A 15,851-nucleotide genomic window follows, 5' to 3' on the forward strand; every position below is an offset into this window, starting at 1 on the left:
GTCTTGGTTTTGTTCTGCACCCATTTACATCATGTGGTATAATTGTCATTCATACTATTATGCCTTTGTTCATACATTTATCTGATGAAGGTCTTGTGTGGACCAAAATGTCATAATTTATGGACTGTTTTGGATAATAATTAAACCATCACATTTTCACCTATCCTTTTTGAGTTCCGAGTTTTATTACATTTGTGCCAAGATAAGGGCAGCATATCATAAAGATTTCTTGAGCTATTAGGTCAAACCTTCTGCTATTTGTGTAATCTCACTAGAAACAATACAACTGACTCACGGTTATGAGTTCACTGTATTTACGAGAACAGTTCCCCCATGTGTCTTCTACATCCCCACTCACTAATGACTAATGCCTGCTGCTGGATACAAATGTATGAAGCATTTGCCATCCCTCCAAAGAGAGGAGGCTGAGAGAAGGTTGCACTCTCTGAACACATAGCTTGAGTTTACTGTATACCATTTAATGTGTTATGTTATTAAAAAAAATTGCTAAATATTACCGAATATTTGAGATCAGTACTTACAGAATACTGTGCTCTTCAATCAAAGCTGTGTTTTGCCTATCGCATGAAGAGAATCTCAGTATCTGAGTATTTTGGTCCTAAATGCCCAGACAATTTTGACTACTTATTGGTTTCACAGTCTTAACTTTCTATATATATAAATATTTTTGTCTTAAAGATAAAAAATTTAAGTCCCAGCAGCACTGCTATGCAGTACCATGATTGCTGTGTCTAAAAGAGACAGCAACATTTACTATGTTGCAGCCATTGATTTGCATGCATGCTGGAAAAAAGTAGTTATAAATAGAAATGAGCAAAATTGTTTGGAAAACATTCGCCATTCTCAAATTCGGCACGAACATAGCTCATTCAGATTCATGTTCAGAATCCCGAGCATTTTTCCTAAAAGTCGTCAAAGTTTGATAAATGACTGAGTTCACTAAGGGCTCTTTCAGATATCAGTGTTTCCAGTAGCAGCACTGGCCACAATACGTCCCACACAAGGACACACTGATGACACACAGATAACATCCCTGAGAAGAGGGAAGGCGGCGCCTGATGGGAGTTTTTATCAGCTGCTGGCTGTACTATAAATAAATAATAAAACAATGACATGCGGTTCCCCTGTATTTTTAATAGCCAGGCAAAACTGACAGCTGTGAGTTGCAACCCTGCATAGCCAGCTTCAGCAAAGCTGATTATCAAGAATAGATGGGTCCCTACACCGTATTTTTTAATTATTTAAGTAAATAATTAAAAAAACAGTGTGGTCCCCCTCCCATTTTTGACAACCAGCCAAGCTAAAGCAGACAGCTGGTGGATAGTATTCCCAGGCTGGTAATGAGCTATGGATATTGGCCCCACTAGCCTAAAAATAGCCACCCACAACCACCCCAGAAAAGGTGCATCTCTTAGATGCACCAATTCTGGCACTTTACCCAGTTCTTCCCACTTTCCCTGTGGTGGTGGCAAGTGGGGTTCATATTTGTGGGGTTGGGAGTGGGTAAGATGAGGAGGTTGTGTGTAGATAGGAGACAGCATATGTTAGTTTGTGAGGTATATGGAATCTAAAAGGGAGATAGTAAATGTTTGGTTAGTGAGGTATAAAGTGATTCAGGAGATGGGAAAATTTGTGATGTTAAGAGGTTTTGTAACACCTGTGTTGAAGGGCAAGGACAAGTCTTGTAGGAGAAGCATGGAGTAATATCATGAGGCTTTGAAAGTTAACAGATTATTAGTGACTTTGGTTTATGTGGTTTCAGTAGAGTGGTGAGCATCAAAGTCAAACATAGCTGGTCAAAAAGTAAGCTGATAGAAAAGTAGAATAGTTCAAGGTGGACATGATATTCAAGGAGTTTTGATGCAAATGACAGTATTGAGATGGGGTGAAGTATTTATGCTGATTTACCATTTCTAACCTAAAAGAAAAATTCAATTGAAGTTTGAATAAAGATGTTTTTTGAAAACAGATCATCTGTAAAGCTTTAGGCCTCATACTCAGTATTACATTTTGGCTCCAAGATAAAGATGAGCTGATCGATTCATGGGACTCTGGTACAGCTTCCAGGCCTGTGATAACTGGCAGTTAGATGGGAGACCTGCGAGCCTCTTACTTTCCGGAGTTTCCTGGGCGGCTTTGGATTACAATGACTGGCGTGATCCGAGTGCCGCAAATCAATCCTCTCTTCTATACTCAAAGTACAATACTCAAGCATGGGCTATTTTCCATTGGCCACTGTATTACAGAGTGATTTTTTCCTTTGAAACATTGCTTTTAAGGAAGAGTAGCTCCAACAAATGCTGACATACAGAATCCTCATATGGTGAAATATACAGTTTCTATAATTCTAATGTATGCAGTCAATGCTCTGTATGTCTACATAAAATATAAGGCCCCGATTCATCAAAACTATTATGCCAGAATTCTAATGTAAATCGTTTTGGAAAGTCACAAAATTTTTGTGCAATGCTGAATTTTGCAAACATTTTGTGAATTTTAGTGTTTTCACAACAGTTTAGCCCAGCCTGCCAGAATGGGCAGAGTTGGGGTGGAACAAGGACGTTACACCACAGTTCATTTTATTCATGATGAGCCGTGCCATTCCTTATGCCTTAAATCTTACTCCAGTCTTTGACGGGAGTAAAATTTTGGTGAATCATAGGAAAGCGCACGCCACTTGCAAAACGCCTATGATTCATTAAGAGGAATGCACCTCTTACCGAATCAGAAACATGTGACTCCAACATATTCTCTTGTGAACATCGCTGGACTTCACGAATTGGGCCCTGAGTTTAAAACATTCTGGCCTTTTAAAAATACATTGGTCATCAGTATGGAATGTACATATTTTGAGAACCAGTAATTATAAAATACACTAGATGGTGGCCCGATTCTAACTCATCGGGTATTCTAGAACATGTATCTTCATAAAGAAAAGCGTTGTTCAAATCCCGCGGCAATTCACGGGTGGACTGCACCTGTCGCTGATTGGTCGCGCCCGGCCGGGCGCGACCAATCAGCGACGCGGTTTCGTTCAATATATCTGCACGTGTGAGGGTATCATCACACTTGGCGACGCTCCAGCAATCCCGACAACAATACGACCTAGTAGGGATCGCTGGTGCATCGTTAAATGGCCGCTGGTGAGAAGTCTAACAGTCAGATCTCACCAGCGACGCAGCAGCGATACGGAACGATACGGTCATTGGGACTCTGTCTCTCAGACCTGTGTTGAGGTCATTCGTCGTTGTTCCTGTCAGCACACCGATGCATGCTGGCCAGCAGGAGACCGATGTTCAAAATATGGTCCAGAACGATCCACCACGATCGGCGATCTCACAGCGGGGGCCTGGTCGCTGCTGCATGTCACACTGAGCGAGATCACTAGCGCCGGTTGGGATACTTCCGCAGCCGGGAGATGTCTGGCTAGCGCCGGTCATCTCCCGGCTGCGTCGCCGCTGATTTCCGTGCGGCAGGAGATGACCCGTGGCAACTGTCGGGAGATCAGTGGCTAGCGCCGTTCGAATTCCACGCCAAGTCGCGTCCGGACTGCCCCTGACACTGATTGGTCTCGCCCGGCCGGCCGCGACCAATCAGCAACACGGGATTTCCATTACAAACAGACAGACAGACAGAATTAGACGATTATATAGTAGATGAGCTTTCTCTATAGTTACAAAGTTGAATAATTGCAATTTAAAGATACTGTGGCTATATGACTATCTATATAAGCTCTTGCTGATTCTTACTGCCAGTTTATAAATGACCTTTGTAAGACTGATGGTAACTAATGTCTGGTAGAACAAGTCTATCTATATTAACTTGCCTACAGTAGAGACAGAATACATTATGCACTTGTAAAATATGATACAGATGTCAGATTATTCAAGTTTGAATGATCTAAGTATAGAAAATGTTCAAGGGTAACACTTCACAGCAGTACGTTTCTCTAAAATTCACTATTACATGGAAAACATCAAAATAAAAGCTTACCAAGGAATCTGACGGTTCTCCGCACTAGTGGATTAATATAGCAACAGTCTCCAGTTAAAAGAGTTTTTTCCTGGTTTTCAAAGTCTCTCGTCGCTACTTGTAGGCAAAAGACTACAGTTTCTCCAACGATTATCTAAATGGGAAACACAAAAAAACATGGCAATTTAGAAGTCACATAAACATCATTTGATTGGTGATCTGCAAAGCACATAAGATATAAGATATGTCATATGTCACACATTTAGTTGTTCGATTATTTTAATGTCAATGAAATTAAATATCCCAATTGAATATTTGTAATTTTTTTAATGTTTTTCACATGGTTATAAGCTATAATTTTATTTTCTACAGATTACATGACTTTCATCTATTGAAAACTTTCAAGACATTAGTTCTGAAATAATAGAAAACGGATTTGCTGGAAACAGTGGCACAATGCTTCCAGCACTGGGGTTCTAGGTTCAACTTCCGAGTAAGGAAAACATCTGAGATCGCTCATCTCATGAATGAATTGAGAAAATTTTCTGCCATATCACAGTAGTAAAACATTTCTGCTTCAAAGGAGATAAAAAGAAAATATTTGAGAAGAGAAAAAAAAAGTGGAGCTCCCTGTAAAATATCTTTGGCTGTAGATGAGGAAGAATCTGAGGGTGGATCGCTCTCCTGGTGGGGTTGTGCACGGCATAACTCCAAAGAAGAGTGATGTGATATGAATATGGCTGCTTCTCTGACCGTGGCTGTAGGAATGGAGGATATTGGGCTCTGTCACTGATGAAGATGATTCCATATGGTAAGTAAATTGAACCAACAATTTATTGATGCAACGCGTTTCAGAGCAGATACTACTCCTTCCTATGACATGCGTACATACCCTGAAACATACTGCATCATTACAATGCTAGATAAATATACTCACCGCCTGGATTGATGTTAGTCAGTGGAAGTGCCCGATATCCACCGCATCCGCCAAAAAGAAAATTTTGTGACTTAGATTACAAAAAACATCTAAAACTTGCTAGGCACTCATGCTAAGTAGTCATTTATATCTGCAAATTAAAGAGGTTGGTCAGCAAGGCTAAAACCTGTAGAGTATAGGGTAAAAATAACAAACTGATGTGGATATGCTGTCATCTTTGTGGCTAAAGGGCAAGATGAATCAGAAGAAGCCATGACGTTCCTATTCAACTGTGATAAATCCGCCAAACCTAAATTGTAGTGGTTAGGTGACTGGAACATGTCATCATAGGATGATTTTCTGGTGGCGTCATGTTCTAGTCATCCAACTGTTAAGGCGAATCATAGGGCTGAGTGGCTCTGTAACAATACAACAGTGACAACATGGCTTCTAGGCTGACGCAGACCACTAGTAAGGCCTTTGCTGGACCCACAGTCATGACAGCAGGTCAATATACAACAGATTGTTATTATTACTCTGCAGGGTGCCTATACAGTTTTTTGAGTGGCTGGACAACTTGTTTCAAGGAATATGTCAACACATTTTTAAAAATGGGAGTAGTGGTGAGGTTGTACCGGTCATTATATTTAAATGAAATTATACATTCTTTTAAAGATCCAATGCAGCCATCACGAGAAATTTAGCATAATAGCCATAAGCAAATCAAGCTAGAAGTGCAATAGAGAATTGTCAGCGTACTTGGAATAAGTAGTTCAAGTGAATTGACATACAGTAAATTCATTTCCAGCCTGACAGGTTCCCTTTAAGGTCAGCAAAGATATTTCATTTCCTTTTTTTTTTTTTGCTTTTACATTTTTTTCTTTTTTATCTGTTTTGCTCCCCTTTATTCCAATTATTGTCAGAAATTCCAAGGATTTAACATCCAAGTTTCAAACATGGATCGCCTTTCCCTAAAGATTGGACTTCAGTGCTTAAGTCTAGGTGGACCTCCTTAATTCAAATTCCAGTCTTGACATATTCTTGATACATTCCCTGTTTCTTTCTCTCCTTGTCAACATTTCTATTGCCATAAAGAACATGGGAATTTATAATAAATGTGTAATTGTATTGATTTATTAGGATACACTACAATAGCAGTGACAAGTCCTGTCAGCTATAAAATGAGTCTACTTGTTATTAGCAGTGTTTTTCTTAGTTCTCGAGATCAACATTCTGCACTACAAAAGTCATATCAAAGTAGATCTTGCATTTAAGGAATGAGTCACTGTAATTGGGACAATCATTAGGTTTATGCTGTTCTTTTCACCATGACAAGTTTTGTGTCTTACTTTTGTGTCTTATGAGGGCTTATGTGTGACTTCATGGTAAACACTTAAATTGTTCTTGACATTGAATAAATTAGACAAGATTTTTGTCATAAGGAAACAATTAGAAAATTGCCTTACATAAATGTTTCTAAGTGTCCAGATACAGCCTCTTATTTCTACCAGAAATGGATAACATGAATTAAATCTTTCATTTTAAAATTCTGCCAAATTCAGGATTAAGATTCCTCATTTGCTTATCTCATTGATTTATTAATGATTAGAGTTTTAATTACAGCATCTCAAGGTAGCACTATTGCGGGCTGTAATCATTGTGGCTTGTCCTGATGAAGATGTGTATCACTTCGAAATGCGTTGATCGTTAAACTGTATTTCAACTATTCCCTTCTCTTGCTCATCTTTGTACCACTGGCTGCACAGATTTTTACCAACTTATTTCCAGCCTGACAAGTTTCTCCATATTGAGGATCTGCAGCAGCCTTTTTCTAAAAAAAACCCTTAGGATACTGTCACACATAGCGACTCACCAGCGATCCCGACAATGATATCAACGTGTCAGGATCGCTGGTGAGTCGCTATGTGATAACTGGTGACCTGTCAAACAGACAGCTTCACCAGCGATCAGCACCAGCAACACCGAGCGCCCGGTATCGCTGTGTACTTTAGTTACCAGCGCGCTGATGCAGGGAGCTGGTAACTAAGGTACACATCGGGTTTCTAAGGGACGTGCGTCACTTAGAAACCCGATTTGTACCTTAGTTACCAGCTCCCTGCATCAGAGCGCTGGTAACTAAGGTAAAACAGAGGGTTTCTAAGCGCTGCACGGTGCTTAGAAACCCTGCGTTTACCTTAGTTACCAGCTGATTGCTGGTCTCCCGCCTGTCACATGCAGCGATGCGTGAGGGCCAGTGGGAGACCAGCGATCAAAGAAATGTCCAGGGCTTTCCAAGAGCGATCAGTGATACCGGCAGGGGGGCCAGTCGCTGCTCGCTGTCACACACAGCGATCTCGCTGGTGAGATTGCTGTTGCGTCACAAAACTTGTGACTCAGCAGCAATCTCGCTAGTGAGATCGTTATGTGTGACGGGGCCCTAGATTACATAGTGCTTGTGATTCTCACAACCCCCCAAAGTGAGCATAAATAGTTTTTTTATTTCCCTATTTTCTACTCAGATAAGACTCTATTGTGCTTATTGTCTTTCCAGATTTTCCTCTGCGCGACAACAGCACAGGTTCTGCATAGATCTTTGACAGGACATCTCAAAATTCTTTACCCTAAGGCCAGGTTCACATAGCGTTAACCAGCCCTATCAATGCATAGCATTGACGGGCTGCATTAACGCTATAGCATAACGCGATATGCGTTATGCTATACCGCTAGCGCTGATGATTCATCAGCGCTAGCTGTGACGGAGCCTCACATGCTGCAGGCCGCGTCTGAGGCTCCGTCAGTGCTTAACGGCACATCGCGAACGCGTGCCGCTTTACGACATACGTAGCGATGCGCCACATAATGGTGATGTATGGCAGTGTTATCGGACTGCATTACATCGCGTGATACCGCGATGTAATGCAGTCCATTAAACAGACTTCCATAGCGAGTGAGAACCCAGCCTAATAATTTCAGTATAGCTTAGTCTGTTATTAAAACCAATTACAATAATGAGATTTAAATGTAGTACCTTGCAAAATTGTCACGTATAAACTCAGTGTAAGACCAAGAATGTACATGGAGAACAGTTAATGGGATTTTGCCATCTCATAAAGTGATGAATTGTCCAATGTCAATCCTGAAAATGGAGGGTTGATGACACTAGTTCACTTGAATTTACTTGTAATGTAGTTTCCTACAAAGAGTTTGGCCCAAAATGCTGCTATTTAGTGAAAATGTATGAGCCGTAGGTGATGAGGACAGCAATCTCCCAGCAATTGACATCACTTTCTGTGATCGGAACCTCAAAACAGTCCCTAACAATCCCTTTAAGAGAATAGTCAGGCATGGTCATAAATCAACAATGGACTCTCTTAGGGCCACTATACACCTTAGAGCAGTGTTTCCCAAACTCCAGTCCTCACTGACCCCACGGGTCTTGTTTTCAGGATTTCCACAGTTGCACAGTGAGAGAATTCCTGATGCCTTGATGATACTTCCACCATCTGTGCAATAATAAGGAAATCCTGAAAACATGACCCGTGGGGTCCGTGAAGACTGGAGTTTGGGAAACACTGCCTTAGAGTAATGTCTACAGATTCGATCGACAGTCTAATGTGTTTGGCGGCACCGGCCGACTGATGGTCGGGGGAGATGTCAATCATGTATGTTAGATTTTGGATTGATGATTGTATTGTTCTCCCTAGGACAAGCCACCCACCAATGTGTAATTTGGCAGCTTTCTCAAAATGTGAGCACCTGTGTATGGGACTGCTGGCTGGGATTCCTGTCGGACAAACAATTGACCAAAATACCGTTCAGTCAAAATCCATCTAATGTGCTCAAGAGCATTGCATGATGTATACCTCTGATGGGAGGCTCTAACAAATGCCAATGCACAAAGTAGCATATGTTGCCTATAGCATACCATATAAAAACATATGCCACTTTGTAAAAGTTTTTTTGTGGGATATATTTTTCGATCTAGTTCAACTTAGTGGGAACCAAAAGGACTTTCTTTTTTACTTTGCTGATTGAATGGAGTCCTATGATATGTTTAGTAGCACTCAGATTTTCATAGGTAGTCAGAATAAATGATTACATTTACATTCTTGCCTTAGACATCAGATATCAAGTTGTAGTAATGAAACAGCCTCTTCGAAGTCCTACATTGACATGTCCATAAACTCTCATTCTCATTTATCAATTTATTTCAATCAATCAATCAAATTTATTATCGCCAAGTACATATTACATATATACAAGGAATTCTTTGTGGCAAAGAGGCAACAAAATATATAACAACAGATACAACAAGTAACATCTAACAAGACAGATACAGTATATAGTCTACACATGACGATTTAATTGTTGAACAGAGAGTGGATAGAAGCTGTTCATATGGCGGTTGGTGCTGCATTTGGGGACTCTGAAGCGACGTCCTGAAAGGAGTAGTTGGAATGAGGAGTGTCCCGGGTGAGAGGGATCGGATGAAATTTTCAATGCGTGGGATCGAATACTCTTATCATAAAGATCCTGGATTTTAGGCAGGGGGGAACCTATAATTCTCTTTGCTGTTCTGAAAATCCTTTGTAAGCGGAGTTTGTCATGAGCAGTGGCTCCCCCATACCAGACTATCAGAGAGGAACAAATCACAGATCTGATGACAGCATTAAAGAATAAGATCAGCAGATTCTTAGACAAACCATATCTTTTCAGCTGATGCAGGAAGAACATCCTCTGTTGTGCTTTTCTTATAACAGCATCCACGTTTTTCCCCCATTTAAGATCATGAGAGATGATAACACCAAGGAATTTGGTCTCTGTGACCCTAAGAACCACTTCGTCATGGATGTAGATTGGAAGTATCTCATGTTGATCTTTCCTAAAATCCACAACCATCTCAGCAGTTTTTTTAGTGTTGAGTACAAGATTATTGGCTTTACACCAGTCACATATTCTTTCCACCTCACTCCGATACAAGTCTTCAGCATTTCCCCTGATGAGACCAATCAGTGTCATATCATCGGCAAATTTCAAGATTTTTACTGAGTCTGCTGAAGAGATGCAATCATTTGTATAGAGAGAAAACAGTAACGGGGACAAAACACACCCCTGAGGTGCCAGGATGTTTGTGACCAAGGTGTCCGAAGTGAATGGTCCAACTTTTACACTCTGTATCCTGGCTGTCAGGAAGTTATAAATCCACAAGCATAAGTTGAGAGGGACTCCAAGAGCTACCATTTTCTTATGAAGTAAATTCGGATCAATGGTATTGAACGCTGAGCTAAAGTCCATGAAAAGAATCCGGACATATGAGTGCCGTTCATCTGTATGATCCAAAATTTGAGGGATAATAGCGATCTTTGCACCTGTGAGATTGGGTAATGCTGGATTCCCCTTCTATATTTGAATTAACTTTCATGATTGACAATAATTTCATTTTTTCCAATAGGAAAACAATGAACTCTTTGGATATGTACAACACTAGTATAGAAGGAAAAAAACAATAAGTTCACAGACAAAAAATTTGTACAAATTGAAAAGATTGTTCATCAATGCCATCAGTTCTCAGCTTGTTGCTTAGGATGAGGCAGTCAGTAATATTTATTATTAGTTTGTGGTTGTGGAGGAAAACTGAAAAAATTCCCTAGCCTGACATTGACCTTACTACAGCTTTACAGCTAATATGGATGTGATCGGGATACATAAGACCTTAAAAATGTAGAGGTTAAGATAAAAGCTAAATACAGTAGGCATTTACAAAATATAATCATTCCATAAAATGAAAGATCCATATTGGCACAGAGTGACATTCACATAAGTCTGAATTAAAAATTCTTAACTATTTTTGATATACAGCTCATATCCAGTCGTATGTATATCAATGGAAACCAACCCTTTACATATTATGATTCTAAAATATCACTGCATATCCTTTAATCCGCACAGCTACTTGCTCCAAAAACAAAGGTCATCACACTTAGTGTGCACCAGTCACTAGATTTCATAACACAACACTGAATATATTAATATATATCTACGTGACAATAAAAAAGTAATTTGGCACCGCCTGTACCGCTGCAGGTCTATGCTGTCAAATCCATTCTGCATGTTTAGGCTTGACACCGTGACCACGGGTGCTAGTCCAGAAAACACAGTGTATGCAAATACACCATCAAAGAAAGAAGGACTGTAGCACTCACTGATCCAAGTAGAAAATCCACTTTTTATTTATCAAAACGTTTAAAACTTCATGGCCGGGAGGCTGAAGAAAGGAGAGAGCAAACTCTGACGATGGCCGTTTCGCACCTAATAGTGCTTTCAAGGGTCAGTTTAAATAAAAAGCGGATTTTCCACTTGGATCGGTGAGTGCTACAGTCCTTCTTTCTTTGATGGTGGATATTAATATATATGGTAAATCTTAGACTAATTAGGCTGTTGTACTTGTCGTGAAGATCAATGTCAGAATGGCTGTATAATCCAGATTTTAAAAGGAGTATTATTTGAGTCAAGCAAAATTGTGAGTCATGTCATGAATTCACCCATCCTGACAGCTGCATCTTGTACTGAGTAGTGTGAGATCTCAGCTGCAGCAGCAGGGAGGAGGGACACTGAGGAGCTGTTAACCAAACCAGTTGAGCGGATTGGGAGGTTAATCTTTCATAAAGGATTATAGAGCCATAAGGAAAGAATCTTCATTGTATTCTTGAAAACGCTGTATAAGACAAGACAATTCTTATTCGCCCAGATCTCTTATACTTTGTAAATGAACTTCTAATTACGATGATTTTGTTATTTTTCTCATACTAGGTATCAGCAGGATTGTGTTTAGACTAAGTAATCAACAGGTGATAATTGTGCTGTAACATTCGACAACTGGATATGTTTAGCGTTATGCACTAAAGTTTTCACTAAAGATAGATTTTCCCAGTCCAATAAAGGTGAAAGATCAGTGCAGGAGGAGACAGACATATTTCTGTAATAAAATATATTTTCAAGTTTCTTATCTTCACTGGTATTATTACTTTCACACAAAAATAAAATAACTATTACTATTTCAACTTTTCTATTAAATAGTTTTTTCTAATACAGAAAATTACATTCTTAGATACAATCTTTCGTGTAACAACATAATTGACTCATTTTTTACTTATTTTAATGTTATACCAGGCTCAGGAGTAAAAAAAAAAAAGCTGAGAGATATTAATAAAAGGTGTTATCAAAAACCCAAAACTGCCTATTTTTTTAAAATAACCTTTTTATAATTAACATTATTAGAAAATGCCCTACCATTCCCTATCTATGCTTCATGTTTCAGATTTTTTTCCACTTTCATTTGAGTCTCCCAGCATGCCCTAGATCAGTGTTCCCCAACTCCGTTCCTCAAGAGCCACCAACGGTTCATGTTTTCAGGATTTCCTTAGTATGACCCAGGTGATAATTGCAGTATCTGCAATAATTCCATCACCTGGGAAATACTAATGAAATCCTGAAAACATGACCTGTTGGTGGCTCTTGAGGATTGGAGTTGGGGAACACTGCCCTAGATAGTCTCAACCTTTAAAGGACTGAGGCTACGGTCACTCCACCTTCTTTCTTTTACTTCCTAAAATGAGGAGTCAACTGTGTCATCAGTTGCCAAGGCTGGTCTGGTCTTTGTTCTAATGAGCATGTCCAGGTTGTCATTTATGATGCATGCTCACTATGCTCTACCTGCCTGCTTCCCTTTCACTTTAGATGCACTTTAGAATGTGCTCACTGACCGGCTTGTCACTACTCTTTACTGAGCATGGGCCGGTTGTCAAGTCAAACGCATGCTTCTCCATCTTCAACATAGTTGTTATCTTTTAATGGCGGGTGAGGAAGTGCACTGTCAGTGTGTATTGAAAGGGAGGGAGCATTGTGAATTGACAGTTGGCACATGCATGGTAAAGCATTATGAATTGGCAGTCGGCGCATGCTCGGTAGAACAGAGACCAGGCACAGCCTCTGAAATAGATGTGACAACCTCCCATTTCAAAGCCGCTGTGTGGAATGACCAGCCCCTTGATGACATACTTTTTTAAGGCAATACAAGGAGAGGGACTGAATACAAACTTAGCCCCTTGGTGATGTTCCATTTAAGACTCCACAGTACATACTGAAAGAATCAAATGGATCATCATCCAAAATGAAAGAAGAACTGAAAGAAGAAGAAGGTGTACAGAGGTGATGATTTCATTTGATCTAAATTACAAAAGTGGTTAGCTTTTAAATTACTAAAGATGGGTATTGACTATTAGGTTTCACCCTTTAATTTGAGCATGGAATTTCAAGGATGAAAAAGTCCAAGGAACAGATTCTAGCACCAACAGGGAAAAAAATTAAACGAACAATAACCTTTACGGTGGATTTAAAAAATATATATTATGAGAAAAAGATTTAAAAAAATTAGGATCCATGAGCTTATGCGTTTCGGACTAGCAACCTTTACTCATAGCTATTAATAAGAGTTGTACACGTGGTAGTAAATATGGGGCTAAAGGATCTAACTATGAAAAAGCTTCACAAGCCTCACCCAGTTTTGGTATAGACTATAGTATCCAGTAACGCAGGCCTGGCGGCTTCAGCGCTACCTGTAAAGACTCTGAATGTAAAAACTAGAGAAGACAACTCTTGCTAAAATGAAATGTGTTAACTTATGGATTCTAATCTTTTTTATCTTTTCTTCAGAATATTTTTTTTAAATCCACAGTAAAAGTTACATTTTCATTCATTTTTATTTTTTACCCTTTGGTGCTTGAGTCTATTCCTTGGACTTTTTCATCTATTAGTACCTGGAACTCAGTCCAGTATGTTGGCTACACTTTCTGTACCACACCACGACCAGAGACAGTCTTTTCCAGGGGATTTATTGTTTGGAAACCTTTGGCTTTCTTTTTCTACCGAAGCCATCGAAGGGCAAACTGAGTAATATGGCTTTTTCTATATACAATTTTCTATGGAATTTACTGGGCATTTTCTTAGATACTCTGAGAAGGACCCTGTGGAAAAAGTTTGAGAAGCCCTGACTTAGATAATTGGTGCATGACTTCCGAGTCAACTTTGAAGGACTTCCTCTACAGAAGCAAAATAGTAGAAAATGTAAAAAGCTGCTTAACTTTGCATTTGGGAAGCAAATTAACAATAAAACAATTCTGTACGAAGGTGTACGTAGCCTTAGAGAGTCATCATGGCTCTAATAGTCTTCAAAGTAATTGTGTTTTGTGACGTCAGCAAGTACACAACACACAGATGTCTTTTACACTCATCACATTTAACAGCAGTGTTTCAGTGTGGGAGGAAAAGCCATTGTATTGTATGACACGATTCATGCTGTTAACCAGTAAAGCATCTTTGTGTAATTTTTTCTTCTACCATATTTTTTTTATTTGATTATAAAATGTGAATATTAAAAACCAGCCCAAACTAATCACATAAAAATGTCTGATGTGTTCATAAAATGAGACATTATTATAACTTATTGAAGGCACTTCACTGTGTGATCTATTGTTGTGTATTTGAATGCTTTATTAGATCAACATTTTATTATTTTTATTTTGAATTTTTAGATAGGTTAGCCAAGATTAAGACAAATGTTAACCCCTTTCTGCCATGAGACGTTCTATCCCGTCCATGTGCCCTGGGACTTAATTCCCAGGGACGGGATAGTACGTCATGGCATTTAATGCCACATCGCGACTTCAGTCGCGATGATCGCATTAAAATTCCGACGCCATCCTACCTTATGGTAGATGGCCTCGGCATCCAGGGGTCTGTCACCGCCCTCCCTTCCTCCCGATCGCTGTGATTGGCTGTTGAAATCGAAACAGCCAATCACAGCGCTTCTCATTGTTTCAGCCAATCGGCGCGGCTGAAACAATGATGTGCTAGGCTGGGATCGAGTACCGATGTACTCGATCCTGGATCCGATGCCTGGCAACGCCAGGCACCGGCAAAACCCCCCCGGATTGGTGCGATCGTCGATCGCATCGATCGCGCCAATCACAGGGCACAGCGGCGTTATAGCGCCGCTCTGCCCTGCCAGTATCGGTCCGGATCGGTGCTGTGTTAGCACCGATCCTAGGCAGGGACCTGATACAGGCCCAGTAGGGCCTGCAGGAGCTGGTTGGCGCGATCGATTAGATCGGCGATCGCGCCAACCACAGGGCACAGCAGCTGTCACTCTGTGACCGCTCTGTGCCCTCCTGATGACCTGGGCATGACCTGCCTTTGAATCGGAGCTGTGAGCTCCGATCCTAGGTGGTTGCCATGGTCACCAGGCAGTGCAGGGATTGGTGGATCGATATTATCATTCAATCCCACCAATGGCAGGTCACAGCAGCGATGTGACCGCTCTGTGACCTGCCCCTGACCTGCCTGTGACCTGTATGACAGCCCTGCAGGGGGGCCTCACACTAGCTGAGGATTCCCTAGAGAGTGGTCATACCTCTGGATCTCCTGGTGTGCTGGGTATTGTGGTGCCACAGCAGCTTGTAGCATCACAATACCTGCTAAAGAAAGAAAACCCTACAAATGTAAGTATTGCCTGATCCCCGATCCCTGCCCAATCTAGCTTCACCCCCCAATCTAGCTTCATCCCACCAAATATAGATTCATCCCCCCCAATCCCCCTTCCCCCTACTCCCTCTTTTTACCCCCCTCCACCCCCCCTTTGCGCCACCTCCGTGCGCACATTTAGCAGCCGCCGAGCGTTGATTGGTGACGTAGTTCACCAATCAACACTCGTGCTTGCTCTTTGTCTGTAAGCCCCCTTTGCGCCAGTTGACATAAGTTGACATAAGTTGACATAGTTCACTTATCATAGCTTGTGCTTGCTGATTTCCTTTTTTTTTTTCACCCCCTCTTTGCGCCACCTGACTACAAGCGTAAGTGCTAATCCCTGTCCGATCTCTCTTCATCC

The 15,851-nt window shown here is 40.6% G+C and overlaps 1 protein-coding gene across 2 annotated transcripts in view; it reads right to left on the reverse strand.

Annotated features, from left to right (window-relative positions):
• PLPPR5 (phospholipid phosphatase related 5) overlaps window positions 1-15,851 on the reverse strand; it is a 376,469-nt gene that overhangs the window by 202,622 nt on the left and 157,996 nt on the right. For both annotated transcript variants that reach the window (XM_073571406.1, XM_073571407.1), the window contains exon 2: window positions 4,015-4,147. In XM_073571406.1, the coding sequence (XP_073427507.1) occupies window positions 4,015-4,147 (133 nt within the window). The remainder of the gene's footprint in view (window positions 1-4,014; window positions 4,148-15,851) is intronic.

Source organism: Dendrobates tinctorius, unplaced genomic scaffold (genome assembly GCF_039654945.1).
Source record: "Dendrobates tinctorius isolate UK_male_01 unplaced genomic scaffold, ASM3965494v1 ptg000029l, whole genome shotgun sequence".
NCBI lineage: Eukaryota > Metazoa > Chordata > Amphibia > Anura > Dendrobatidae > Dendrobates > Dendrobates tinctorius.